Source organism: Leucoraja erinacea, chromosome 3, assembly GCF_028641065.1.
Source record: "Leucoraja erinacea ecotype New England chromosome 3, Leri_hhj_1, whole genome shotgun sequence".
Taxonomy (NCBI): domain Eukaryota; kingdom Metazoa; phylum Chordata; class Chondrichthyes; order Rajiformes; family Rajidae; genus Leucoraja; species Leucoraja erinaceus.
Window position 1 is genome coordinate 15,002,572 of NC_073379.1, and position 12,903 is coordinate 15,015,474.

At 45.0% G+C, this 12,903-nt stretch overlaps 1 protein-coding gene across 1 annotated transcript in view; it reads left to right on the forward strand.

Moving 5' to 3' along the window:
- Nucleotides 1-12,903, forward strand: part of znf366 (zinc finger protein 366) — an 81,050-nt gene that overhangs the window by 40,530 nt on the left and 27,617 nt on the right. The window contains exon 3 of the mRNA XM_055632167.1: nucleotides 1,606-1,797. Within this exon, the coding sequence (XP_055488142.1) occupies nucleotides 1,606-1,797 (192 nt within the window). The remainder of the gene's footprint in view (nucleotides 1-1,605; nucleotides 1,798-12,903) is intronic.

Genomic DNA, 12,903 nt, shown 5'->3' on the forward strand with positions numbered 1-12,903 from the left:
ATTTTGGATTACACTTCTTCCCACCCTGCTTCCTGTAAGGACTCCATCCCCTACTCACAATTCCTCCGTCTACACCGCATCTGCTCCCAGGATGAGGTTTTCCAAACCAGGGCATCGGAGATGTCCTCATTCTTCAGGGAACGGGGGTTCAAGATACAAGATACATTTATTTGTCACATGTACCAATTGGTGAAATGTGTGGTCGCCATACAGCCATACAAATAATAAAGAGCACAGAACACTCTTCTACTATAGATGAGGCTCTCACCTGGGTCTCTTCTATAGCCCGTAACTCTGCTCTCACTCCCCATCCCCCCACTCGTAACAAGGGCAGAGTCCCCATTGTCCTCACCTTCCACCTCACCAGCTGTCACATACAACAAATAATCCTCCGACATTTTCACCACCTCCAACGGGATCCCACCACTGACCACATCTTCCCATCTCCTCCGTTTGCTTTCAGCAGAGACTGCTCCCTCCGTAACTACCTGGTCAATTTGTCCCTTCCCACCCAAACCACCCCCTCTCCGGGCACTCTCCCTTGCAACTGCAGGAAATGCTACATTTGTCGCTTTACCTCCCCCCTTGACTCCATTCAAGGACCCAAGCAGTCTTTCCAGGTGTGGCAGAGGTTCACCTGCACCTCCGCCCACCTTATCTATTGCATCCGCTGCTCTAGGTGTCAGCTGCTCTACATCGGTGAGACCAAGTGTAGGCTTGGCGATCGCTTCGCCCAACACTTGCACTTGGTTCGCAATAACCAACCTGATCTCCCGGTGGCTCAACACTTCAGCTCCCCCTCCCATTCTGAATCTGACCTTTCAGTCCTGGGCCTCCTCCATGGCCAGAGTGAGGACCACCGTAAATTGGAGAAGCAGCACCTCATATTTCCCTTGGGCAGTTTACACCCCAGCGGTATGAACATTGGCTTCTCCAATTTCAGGTAGTCGCTGCTTTTTTCTCCCGCTCCCAGCTCTCCCTCAGCCCACTGTCTCCGCCTCTTCCTTTCTTCTTCCCACCCCCCCCCCCCCCCCCCCCCCCCCCCCCCCCCTAACATCTCCACCCGAAACGTCGCTTATCTCCTTCTCTTCATAGATGCTGCCTCCAGCTTTTTTGTCTACCTATTATTTAAATGATGATAAATTTTGGAAAAGGCCTGAGAGTCTAGTCACTGAAAACAAACTCGCAGGTGGAATGGTAGACATAAAAAGCTGGAGAAATTTAGCGGGTGAGGCAGCATCTATGGAGAGAAGGAATCTCCCCACTATCCAGGTGGTCACAGTAGGGATAATATCCTGGGACTCAACAGAATATCAGGGCTTCTAGGCTCAGGCATGCAGTATAACCATTTGGACGAAATACAGCAGGTGCCTTTGGAACAGCACTGAAGTACAAGTCAGTGCATTTTGAAAAGGGAAATCAAAAAAGAAGAGAAAACAGAAGCATTTTTCGCATCTAGTTCTCATTTCTTTGTGGCTAAGATTTCAAGCTGAGAGCGAAAGAAGTTGGAAATTTACACCGTGTCGACATAATTGAAAGCACAAAATGAGATTTGACAGGGGATTCCCACAGTAAAATGTTTCCTCTTTTTGTCTCTTGTTTCAGGGCGTGAAGGAACATAAATGTGGGATCTGTGGACGTGAGTTTACTTTGCTGGCAAACATGAAGAGGCATGTCCTTATTCACACCAACATCCGAGCCTATCAGTGTCATCTTTGCTTCAAGAGCTTTGTGCAGAAACAAACTTTGAAGGCACATATGATCGTCCACTCTGACATCAAACCCTTCAAATGCAAGGTTTGGAAAGATGCATGAATTTTTTTTAAAGCGCAGATGCCGAAAGTCTGAAATAAAAACAGAAAATGCAGGCAGCACCGAGCATGTCGGGTAACATGTGTGGAAAGGGAAACAGCGTTGTTTTAGGGCTGAGCCCCCTCTGTTAACACTGTTTCTCCTTCCACAGATGCTGCCTGACCAGTTGAGTGTTTCCAGCATTTCCTGTTTGTATTGAATAATTGTGCAGCTAAGCAAATAAATTGTTTTCTCTTCATGATCATTGGTTGTAACTATCCAAGTGAGGCAAAGTGAAACTGATAAACTGATTAGCATTCAACAGGGCAGCAGAGTGGTACATAGAAACATAGAAACATAGAAATTAGGTGCAGGAGTAGGCCATTCAGCCCTTCGAGCCTGCACCGCCATTCAATATGATCATCGCTGATCATCCAACTCAGTATCCCGTACCTGCCTTCTCTCCATACCCCCTGATCCCCTTTAGCCACAAGGGCCACATCTAACTCCCTCTTAAATCTAGCCAATGAATTGGCCTCAACTACCTTCTGTGGCAGAGAATTCCACAGATTCACCACTCTCTGGGTGAAAAATGTTTTTCTCATCTCGGTCCTAAAAGATTTCCCCCTTATCCTTAAACTGTGACCCCTTGTTCTGGATTTCCCCAACATCAGAAACAATCTTCTTGCATCTAGCCTGTCCAACCCCTTAAGAATTTTGTACGTTTCTATAAGATCCCCCCTCAATCTTCTAAATTCTAACGAGTACAAGCCGAGTCTATCCAGTCTGTCTTCATATGAAAGTCCTGACTGCAAGCAGAGGAGTTGCTGCCTTACACCACCAGAGACCTGGCTTCGATCCTGTCTACGAATGCTGTCTGTAAGGAGTTTGTACGTTCTTCCTGTGACTGCATGGAGTTTCTCCAGATGCACGGTTTCCTCCCACATTCCATAGACGTACAGGTTTATAGGTCAATTGGCTTTGGTAAAATTGTAAATTGTCCTTAGTGTGTGTAGGACAGTGCGAGTGTACTGGGTGAACTCTGGTCAGTGCGGACTCGATAGGCCGAAGGGCCTGTTTCCACACTGTATCTCTAAAGTAAAGTAAAGTTGCACATAAGTCACGTCATTAATTTTGATAGCCAGCAATTTATTTTCCAAAATGTTGCCTGTCCAACAGCACAAAGAAATTATAATATCTCAGGCTAAAGGGTGACGATTATTGATATTTTAATATATGGGTTATTATTTATATAGTTAACAAAATGTCATTCATTGATTTGTTTTAATAAGTAGGAGCTTAAAATGAAGCAGTAAAAGTGTGCTGTAATAAAAAAATAGGAAAACAATTGAGATAAATAAAAGTCCAATTACTTTTCATGGCCTCTTGCATTATGAAGGCAAGAGGCCATTTGTCCACTGAGTCTATGTTGACTCCCTGTGGAGTAGTCCAGTCAACTATCGCCCCAACGTGATAATTGCATTCTTAAGAAACTTTGTGTTATACAGAATTGCGTTACAAAGTCAAATAGGAGAAAAGAGGTCAGGGACAAAGAAGTCTCAGATTCATAATAACAAAGTTATTTTCCTGCAGGGTTTTCAAATTTAAAGATCTTTTCAACAGCAATAAGTTGTATTATATTACTGCAAGCCAGAACTACCAAAGTTTGCATGTTACATTGTTTATAGAACATTGGTGCACACAAGTATCAACAGAAGCAATTCATCGTCAATTTAAATGGCCACCCGCTGGTTGAAAGCAGCAGCTGTGTTTTTAAGAGGCCTTGGTATCCAAATACTGTGGGGAAGTTACATGGAAACTGTTTTCCCCCCTGTACTGTTTAAATCCAAGACAGCTTTTTCCTAGAAGGGTCCTGACACAAAACATCACCTATCCATGATCTCCACAGATACTGCCTGACCCGCTGAGTTACTCCAGCACTCTGTGCTTTATTTTGTAAACCAGCATCTGCAGTTTCTTGTATCCACAGCTTATTTCTTCCCGTCAATTTCGAAAGTGAGTTTCTCTAGTTTCTGATTGAAATTGCATTATAACCAATTATAACCACATAATGCAAATGCTGTTCCCGAATTGATCATTTGCGTTATATCTAATCCATGTCATGGAAATGCTTGTTATAGCAGAACCATCTGTATCAGGGACTGGTATGCTAAAGTTTTGATTCTTCAGTACACAGAGCTTCTGATTTCAGCCCTTTATTGCAGGAAGGTGTCAAGTGAATAGAACATTTTCAGCTAAGGGATTATGAGAGTGATGCAAAGGGACACTAAAGGGCAATGTTCATTTTGCTGAGCAAAGGGCCTGATATCAGTTTTGGGAAGATGGACAACGCAGGGTGGTGAGGTGACTTGAATACTCATCCATTCTTGCAGAGATTGGTACAGAGGCTGCTGCTTCCCACTTGTAATGGAGATGGAGAGGGACACAAGTGGGTGAGTTGCCCACTGCTGGCCTCTGGTATTCAGTTGGCACGCAGTTGGTACGGAAGTAAAAAGTAACAGGATGAGAGGGTAGATCTAACCAGCCCACGTAGGCTCTGGAGCAACATTGCTGCTGGATCCAGGTGGTTCATAAGGCCATAAGTGATCGGAGCAGAATTAGGCCATTCAGCCCATCAAGTCTACCCTGCCATTCAATCATAGTTGATCTATCTTTCCCTCTCAACCCCATTCTCCTGCCTTCTCTATATAACCCCTGTCACCCGTACTAATTAAGAATTTATCAATCTGTGCCATTAATTTATGAAGGCGGTTTGAGGATTTATAATTAACTTGATATAATATGGAAGCAGGCCCATCGGCCCACCGATCAATGATCACCCCTTGCAACCAGCTCTATGTTAACCCACTTTGCCATCCACTCCCTACAGTCTGGGGGCAATTTCTGACAGAGACCAAATAACCTGCAAACCCGCACGTCTTTAGGGTGGGGGGATATCAGAGCACCCTGAGGAAACCCATGTGGTCACAGGGAGAACATGCGAACTCCACACAGACAGCACCTGAGATCGGGATCAAGTCTCGGGTGCTGAGATAAGATACCTTTACCAGCTGCACCACTGTGCCGCCCTATAATTTTCATTTAATGCAAACACAACCCCACCACCCGCTCCATCATTTGTACCAAGTGAGATTTGAACCTGTCTTATTTGGGTTACATGCCATTAGCCTTGTTCACTACCACTATGCCACCATGCAGTACAGAGAAGTTGATTTCTAGCAGTTGGATAGAATTTTATTCGCAAGACGTAAAATAGCAGGCTTATTCCATGAGTTTGTCCTTCTTGTATGATTTTAAGCTCCATGTAAACTTTAAGAGACCAATATTAAAATTATACAGGAAGGTAAATAATAAAATTATAATTATTGACATTTAATTAACATAATATTATATGATGTATATTATAATACATATTATGCATATTATCAAATATAATATATAATATAATAATTAACATATAACAGGATGGTAATCCTCACTACTGAAGCTTAAGTGGATTCAAAATTAATATCATTCAAATATCTTAAATTTATATGTCACACATTTCACAATGCTGCTGTCAACATCGACCTTATGGTTGCCCAGTATTTTAAATAAGATGTGACATCCAATTTAGTATATAAACACATAACAGATTGTAATTCCATTTTCTGTAAGAAGATTTGTTTTCTGAGCGGGGGAGTTCTGTAAAGATTATCTGTGACCCAGACACGCTGATGACATGAAGCATTTAAAGCAGAGATACCTATCATTAGTTCGGTGGAGGGTCAAAGCTCTGCGATCTCTGCTCCTGCTTAGTTTAGATACAGTGCGGAAACAGGCCCTTCAGCCCACCGAGTCTGCACCGACCAGCGATCCCCGCATATTAACACAATCCCACACACCAGGGACAATTTGCACATGTACCAAGACAATTAACCTACAAACTTGTACGTCTTTAGCGTGTGGGAGGAAACCGAAGGTCTCAGAGGCAACCCACGAGGTCAAGGGGAGAACGTACAAACTCCGTACAGACAGCACCTGTAGTCGGGATCAAATTCGGGTCTCCAGCGCTACAAGTGCTGTCAGACAGCAACTCTACCGCTGCACCACCGTGCCACCCGTCACAGTTGCCGCCAGTTGCAATCTCTGTTCCTGCTGTGTGCTGGGAAGATTGTAACTTACTGCAGATAATATATTGTTTTCTCTTTTGTACAAATCTTTTATAGATCATTGATAATATCTTCAGAACTAGAACCAGACAAGAATTAACTGTGAATCTCCACCTCATTAATATGTAGATGGACACAAAATGCTGGAGTAACTCAGTGGGTCAGGTCGCATCGCTGGAGAAAAGGAATAGGTGACGTTTCGGGTCGAGACCCTGCTTCAGATGAGTCAGGGGAGTGGGAAACTAGAGGTAGGAAAAGGTACAGAACAAATCAGAGCTGGCACCGATGACCAAGGAGAGGTAGAGCCCACAATGTTCCATTGTTGGCTGTGGAAGAGGTGATAACGCAGTGATACGAACAGTGAAACTAGCAGGATGACTAGGACGGGGGAGGGACAGAGAGAGAGGGAATGCAAAGGTTACTTGATTAGAGAAATCAATATTCATATCTGATGGGTTGTAAGCTTAATCCTTAATTGCATTTGCGTATGTCGGAAGTAAACAAATAAAGTCCAAAATCAAATAATGTGCGAAAGCAATAAGGATACTAGATATTTAAGTAAAACAAGAGCAGACCAATGTGGGAGTTCAGGTGGAACGAGTCATCTTGTCAATGCCCATTGTATCTCTGTTCTTCAACGCCAGAGCTGGCCAGTCCATACCACTCCATATTCAGGTCAGATCACTTAAGTTAGTTCTAAAAGTGAACTGACAAAACTTATGAAACTATGTAAATGTTGCCCACAATATGAAATGAAACATGACCTCATGTTTCCCCAAAGTCGTCAGTCGAGAGCAAGAGCAGAGAGCGGCGCTATAAATTGCTTACAGAGTAATAAATCCATCTCAAAATGACTTGACATGTAGGCTATGATAATCTATGACTGGCACTGTAATTAAAATGAATTATATATTTTTTCAAAAATCTTCAGAATCATGTTGGGAATTACTGACCAAAACTAATAGGGCAAATTAATGCATAGTCTGTGTATCTTTCATTGCTGCCAGATTATTGAACGTTGGAAAAGCTATACAAAATTAGTGATGAATGTGTACTTAATAAAATCTAAATAGACAATAGACAATAGATAATAGGTGCAGGAGTAGGCCATTTGGCCCTTCAAGCCAGCACTGCCATTCAATGTGATCATGGCTGATCATCCCCAATCAGTACCCCGTTCCTGCCTTCTCCCCATATCCCCTGACTCCGCTATTTTTAAGAGCCCTATCTAGCTCTCGCTTGAAAGCATCCAGAGAACCTGCCTCCACCGCATTCTGAAGCAGAGAATTCCACAGACCCACCACTCTCTGTGAGAAAAAAGTGTTTCCTCGTTTCCGTTCTAAATGGCTTACTCCTTATTCTTAAACTGTGGCCCCTGGTTCTGGGCTCCCCCAACATCGGGAACATGTTCCTCTAGCGTGTCCAAGCCCTTAACCATCTTATATGTTTCAATGAGATACCCTCTCATCCTTCTAAACTCCAGAGTGTACAAGCCCAGCTGCTCCATTCTCTCAGCATATGGCAGTCCCGCCATCCCGGGAATTAACCTTGTAAACCTACGCTGCACTCCCTCAATAGCAAGAATGTTCTTCCTCAAAATAGGGGACCAAAACTGCACACAATACTCCAGGTGTGTTCTCACTAGGGCTCTGTACAACTACAGAAGGACTTCTTTGCTGCTATATTCGATGCCTCTTGTTATAAAGGCCAACATGCCATTCGCTTTCTTCACTGCCTGCTGTACCTGCATGCTTACTTTCATAGACTGATGTACAAGGACCCCCAGATCCCGTTGTACTTCCCCTTTTCCCAACTTGACGCCATTTAGATAGTAATCTGCCTTCCTGTTTTTCTACCAAAGTGGATAACCGCACATTTATCCACATTAAACTTCATCTGCCATACATCTGCCCACTCCCCCAACCTATCCAAGTCACCCTGCATTCTTATAGCATTCTCCTCACAGTTCACACTGCCACCCAGCTTTGCTAATTTTCTAATATTACTTAGAATCCCTTCATCCAAATCATTAATGTATATTGTAAATGTTAAGAGGTTAATAAAATCTGCAAAACTCTAATAGACACACTATGATCTGTTAGGATATTGTTTGGCACATACAAAGGAACAGCTTTAGTCAGAGGGTACTGTAGTTAATCTGTGGAACTCATTGCCGCAGAGGTCTGTGAAGGCCGTCAGTGGATATTTGTAAGGCAGAGATAGACTAATTATTGATTGGAACAGATGTCAAGGGTTAGGGGGAGAAGGCAGGTAAATGAGATGAGGAGGCAGATATCTACCACGATTGAAAGGTGGAGTAGGCTCGATGGGCCGAATGGCCTAGTTCAACATATAACCTGTGAAATGATATTATGATGTAAAATTATATCTTATCGTCAGAGGTTAAGATTAGTGACTGATCTTGGTTAGTGAAGGGTTAAAACAGTGACCAGATAGATGCCTTTTGGCACAAGGATCCTCTTCAGCAGAAGGAAGGATATCGCTGCACTGACTGCCTGCTTAACAATAGTTTCATGTCCCCGGGGAACTTTCTGCAAATAGATTTCATCTCGCTTTCTCTTGCACTCCTTAAAACTTCCTGTTTTCTCACGGTCCTGTTGGACAAATTATAGGCTTGTTCCCTCTCTCTGAGAACTCAGAAACCTCTCCAGAATAATTCAAAATGTGGACAGCAACATTGTTTTATAGCCCCATGATTTTAAAATTGAGATTCAGGGCTACATTTAGTGGTGTGGTGGCTACCTGTTACTATGAATTTGTAAAGACAAACAAATTGAAACAGTATAACTGACTGGATGTTTAATTTAGTTTAGAGATATCGCATGGAAACAGACCCTTTGGCCCACCAAGTCCGCGTCGAGCAGCAATCCCCGCACATTAACACTATTTGACACACACTAGGGACAATTTACATTTATACTAAGCCAATTAACCTACAAACCTGGACGTCTTTGCAGTGTGGGAGGAACCCAAAAATCTCCGAGAAAACCCACGCAGGTCACGGGGAGAACGTACAAACTCTGAACAGACAGATCCCGTAGTCTCTGGCACTGTAAGCGCTGTAAGTCAGCAACTCTACCGCTGCACCACCGTGCCACCCTAAATGTTGTGGAAATGTTTCTTGAATCATCGGTATTTATATTTATTGAGTCATTTGCACAGTTTCAGAAGGAATTTAAAAACACACTCCAGGAGTTTGTTGATGTCCAGGGTTATGGCCATCCAGACAATGCTATTCCTTGGTAAGACGCATGCATTTTCCCACACTCTGTATTATATAGTGTGATTCACCTGATTTACCAAACATTCAGGATTATCTGCAAAGTGGGATTCAGGTGTGTGATGGAATCATTTCCACTTGCCTGGATGAACAAGTCCAACAAGCCTCAATAAGCTCAATATGGGGCAAAACACCTTTTCAATCCTGACCTCGGGTAATGTCACTGTGTGGAGTTTGTACGTTCTCCCTGTGAGCATGTGCGTTCCTCCGCATGCTCCAGTTTCCTCCCACATCCCAAACACATGCGGGTTTGTAGGTTAATTGGCCTCTGTGCATTACTCCTATTAACCAGGGAGTGGATGCAAGAGTGCAATAACATAGAACTAGCACAAACCAGTGATGGATGGTCAGTGTGGATTCACTGTGCCGAATGTCCTGTTTCCATGCTCTATCTCTAAACTAAACTAAACTAAACCTTCCTTAATTGTCTTTCTATCCTAAATATTCGTTCCCTCCACTGATGGCTACCTTGGCTGCAAGATGTACAGTTTACAACATGCACTGCGTGTACTTGCGTAGGTTGTTACAGCTCCACAACATTTACCATAGAGAAGAGTAGGAACACTGCCATCGGTTCTCCTCCAAGTTGACAATCATTCTCTAAGGTGGCACGGTGGCACAGTGCCACTGGCTTACGGCGCCAGAGACCCGGGTTCAATCCTGATTACGGGTGCTGTCTGTACGGAGTTTGTATGTTCCATCTGTGACCATGTGGGTTTCCACTAGGTGCTCTGGTTTTCTCCCACAGCCCAAAGACATTGGCTTCTGTAAATTGTCTCTAGTGAGTTGGATGGAACTAGTATATGGGTGAGCGCTGGTCGGCACAGACTCGGTGTACTGAAGGGCCTGTTTCTATTCTGTATCTCTAAACTAAACTAAACTAAACTAAACTAAACTAAACTAAACTAAACTAAACTAAACTAAACTAAACTAAACTAAACTAAACTCGAATTCTGATTTGGAACCATATCATTGTCCCTTCATCACCATTGGGTCCAAATCCTGGAAATCCTAATTTAAGACTGTGAGAATATATTTAACAGAGGTGAGCGTTGACAATGCAGGGCATTCCTACATCCAAATCATAATTAATATCCGAGGCTGCATTCAATCAATGGCTCCCTGTCACCAACCACAGTGAAATGGCCAAGTGCAATATGTTACAGCTTAAGATTTGATTCCCTCCAGATTTCCTCAATTGTGTGTAATGGGCACTCAAGAGTCAAGAGAGTCAAGAGTCAATTTAATTGTCATTTGGACCCCTAGAGGTCCAAACGAAATGCCGTTTCTGCAGCCATACATTACACACAAATAGACCCAGACACAACATAATTACATTTTACATAAACATCCATCACATAGCTGTGATGGAAGGCCAAAAAAAACTTATCTCTCCACTGCACTCTCCCCCCCCCGATGTCAGAGTCAAAGTCAAAGCCCCCGGCTGGCGATGGCGATTGTCCCGCGGCCATTGAAGCCACGCCGGGTGGTGCGAGGTCGCACACCGGGTCTTGGTGTTGGAGCCCCCGGCGTGCGCTCGTAAAGTCCCGCGGCCGTTCCAGCCGCGCGGGGCAATGGTGTTAGGCCCCGCTCCAGGAGCTCTTCGACCCCGCACTCGGGCGGGAGAATTCGCCGTTGCAGAAGCCCCGAAAAGCGGTCTCTCTCCAGGGAGCCGCGGGCTCCCGGCGCCGCTGTCCGTAGACCCGCAGCAGCAGCCTCCGACTCAGCAGCAGCAGCAGCAGCGGCAACGCTCCTCCACCGCTCCGGACTCGGCCAGCCCCGCGACGGCGACGGTGAGTAGCACCAGAGTCCCCGGCTTCTCCTGTTGGAGGCCGCTCCTCGTTGCGGCCTCAACGACAATGGAAACCCGACGAGAAAAGGTCGGGTCTCCAGGGCAGGGAGAGATTTAAAAAGTTTCCCCCCCCCCTCCCACCCCACCCCCCCCCCCACACACACACCCCAACAAAAAATAACAAAAACTACATTAAAACACAGACAGAAAATAATAAAAACGCGGACAGACTGCAGAGGCCGCTGCTGGCCAGAGCCGCGCCGCCTACTCAGCGCCGTTCCTTGATGTTCTGGCTGAGAGTGGTATCTGCACAAAATGCCAAGTTGCCACGACAAATAACAATTATACGGCAGTGTAAAGGGCCTGTCCCACCAGCATGCGACTGCATGCGGCAAGCGCGACCAAACCGGAAGCAGGGGCCCCGCGGAAGTTGGGTGATCCACGTACAGGGCCTGTCCCGCCAGCATGCGACTGCATGCAGCAAGCGCGACCAAACCGGAAGCGGGGACCGTGCGGAGGTCGAGTGATCCCATACCAGTTGACGTGAAGTTCGAGCGAAGTTCGCGGGAAGTTCGCGCGTGACGTATGTCGTCAAGACGCTGTGTACGGCGTCAAGACGCTACGCGGCATCAAGACGCTGCGTACGACGTCAAGACGCTGCATACGGCGTCGAGACAATGCGTATGCCCGTCGACGCGCTGCGTACGGCCTCAATGTGGCTGCGGGCCGGCAGGCCGTTGCTGCGCGGAATTTTTGAACAGTGTCAGTTTTTCGGAGCCCCGCGCGATGTCGGGATCAACTCCGCACAACTCCATACAGCTCCGGCGATTGAAGTGGGCTCAAGCGACCACGTTAGGTCGCGCTTGCCGCATACAGTCGCATGCTCGTGGGACTGGCCCTTTACTTCATCTTATTTGTACCTCAAACAGGAGGGCTGAAAACAATTATTTATTTTTCTCATAACGGAATGATCGGCAGAAAGGTGCTCAAAATACAGAAACAGATGAGGGAGCATTTACAAGAGATCCCCTCTCACCGAAGATCTCAGTTGAGTTGTTGTCCATGTTGCTCTATGTACAGCACCCGTGTTATTGGAAACAATGAGTTGAATTTTCTTTTGACGTGTTTTCTCGTTGGTCTGAGATGGTTCTGACTTGTTGCAGCAACACACCATAATCCTTATTCCTATGACATGATTCATTCAGTGGGATCTCTGGCCATGAGGGGGATAATTTGTTTGTTAACCAGCAAAATCGCACCTTTGGGGCATCATCGAACATGGCAAAAGGGAGCATCAATTTAACGTCACATCCAAATGGTAATGTCTCTAATGATGCAGTACTCTCTTGAAGTGCCAACTTAGATTTTGTGCTTATGTTTCAGTGAGGATAGTTAAATTGCCACTTTGCATAGTCAGAAGAAAGATGAGGTACAGTCAGTATTCAGCTGCGTTAGATAGCCAACTCAACCAATATCAATGGAATAGGAACAAATTCGGTCCAGAGGACATAGGTTTACGGTGATGGGAAAAGATTTAAGAGGAATCCGAGGGGTGACTTTTTCACACAAAGATTGCTGGGTGTATGGAACAAGCTGTCAGAAGAGATAGTTGAGGCAGGGACTATCCCAACGTTTAAGAAACAGTTAGACAGGTACATGGATAGGACAGATTTGGGGGAATATGGGCTGTAAAGATGTGTCATGAACACACTGTGTCTTCACTACTTTTATTGATATCACATAACCGTTGCTGCCCTAGCTGTACGTGGTCTGTCACAGGAGCTAGAGAGGGATCAATGAGTGGGGAGGTTGCAATTATACTTCTGATATGGGGAGTGGTTAGTAGT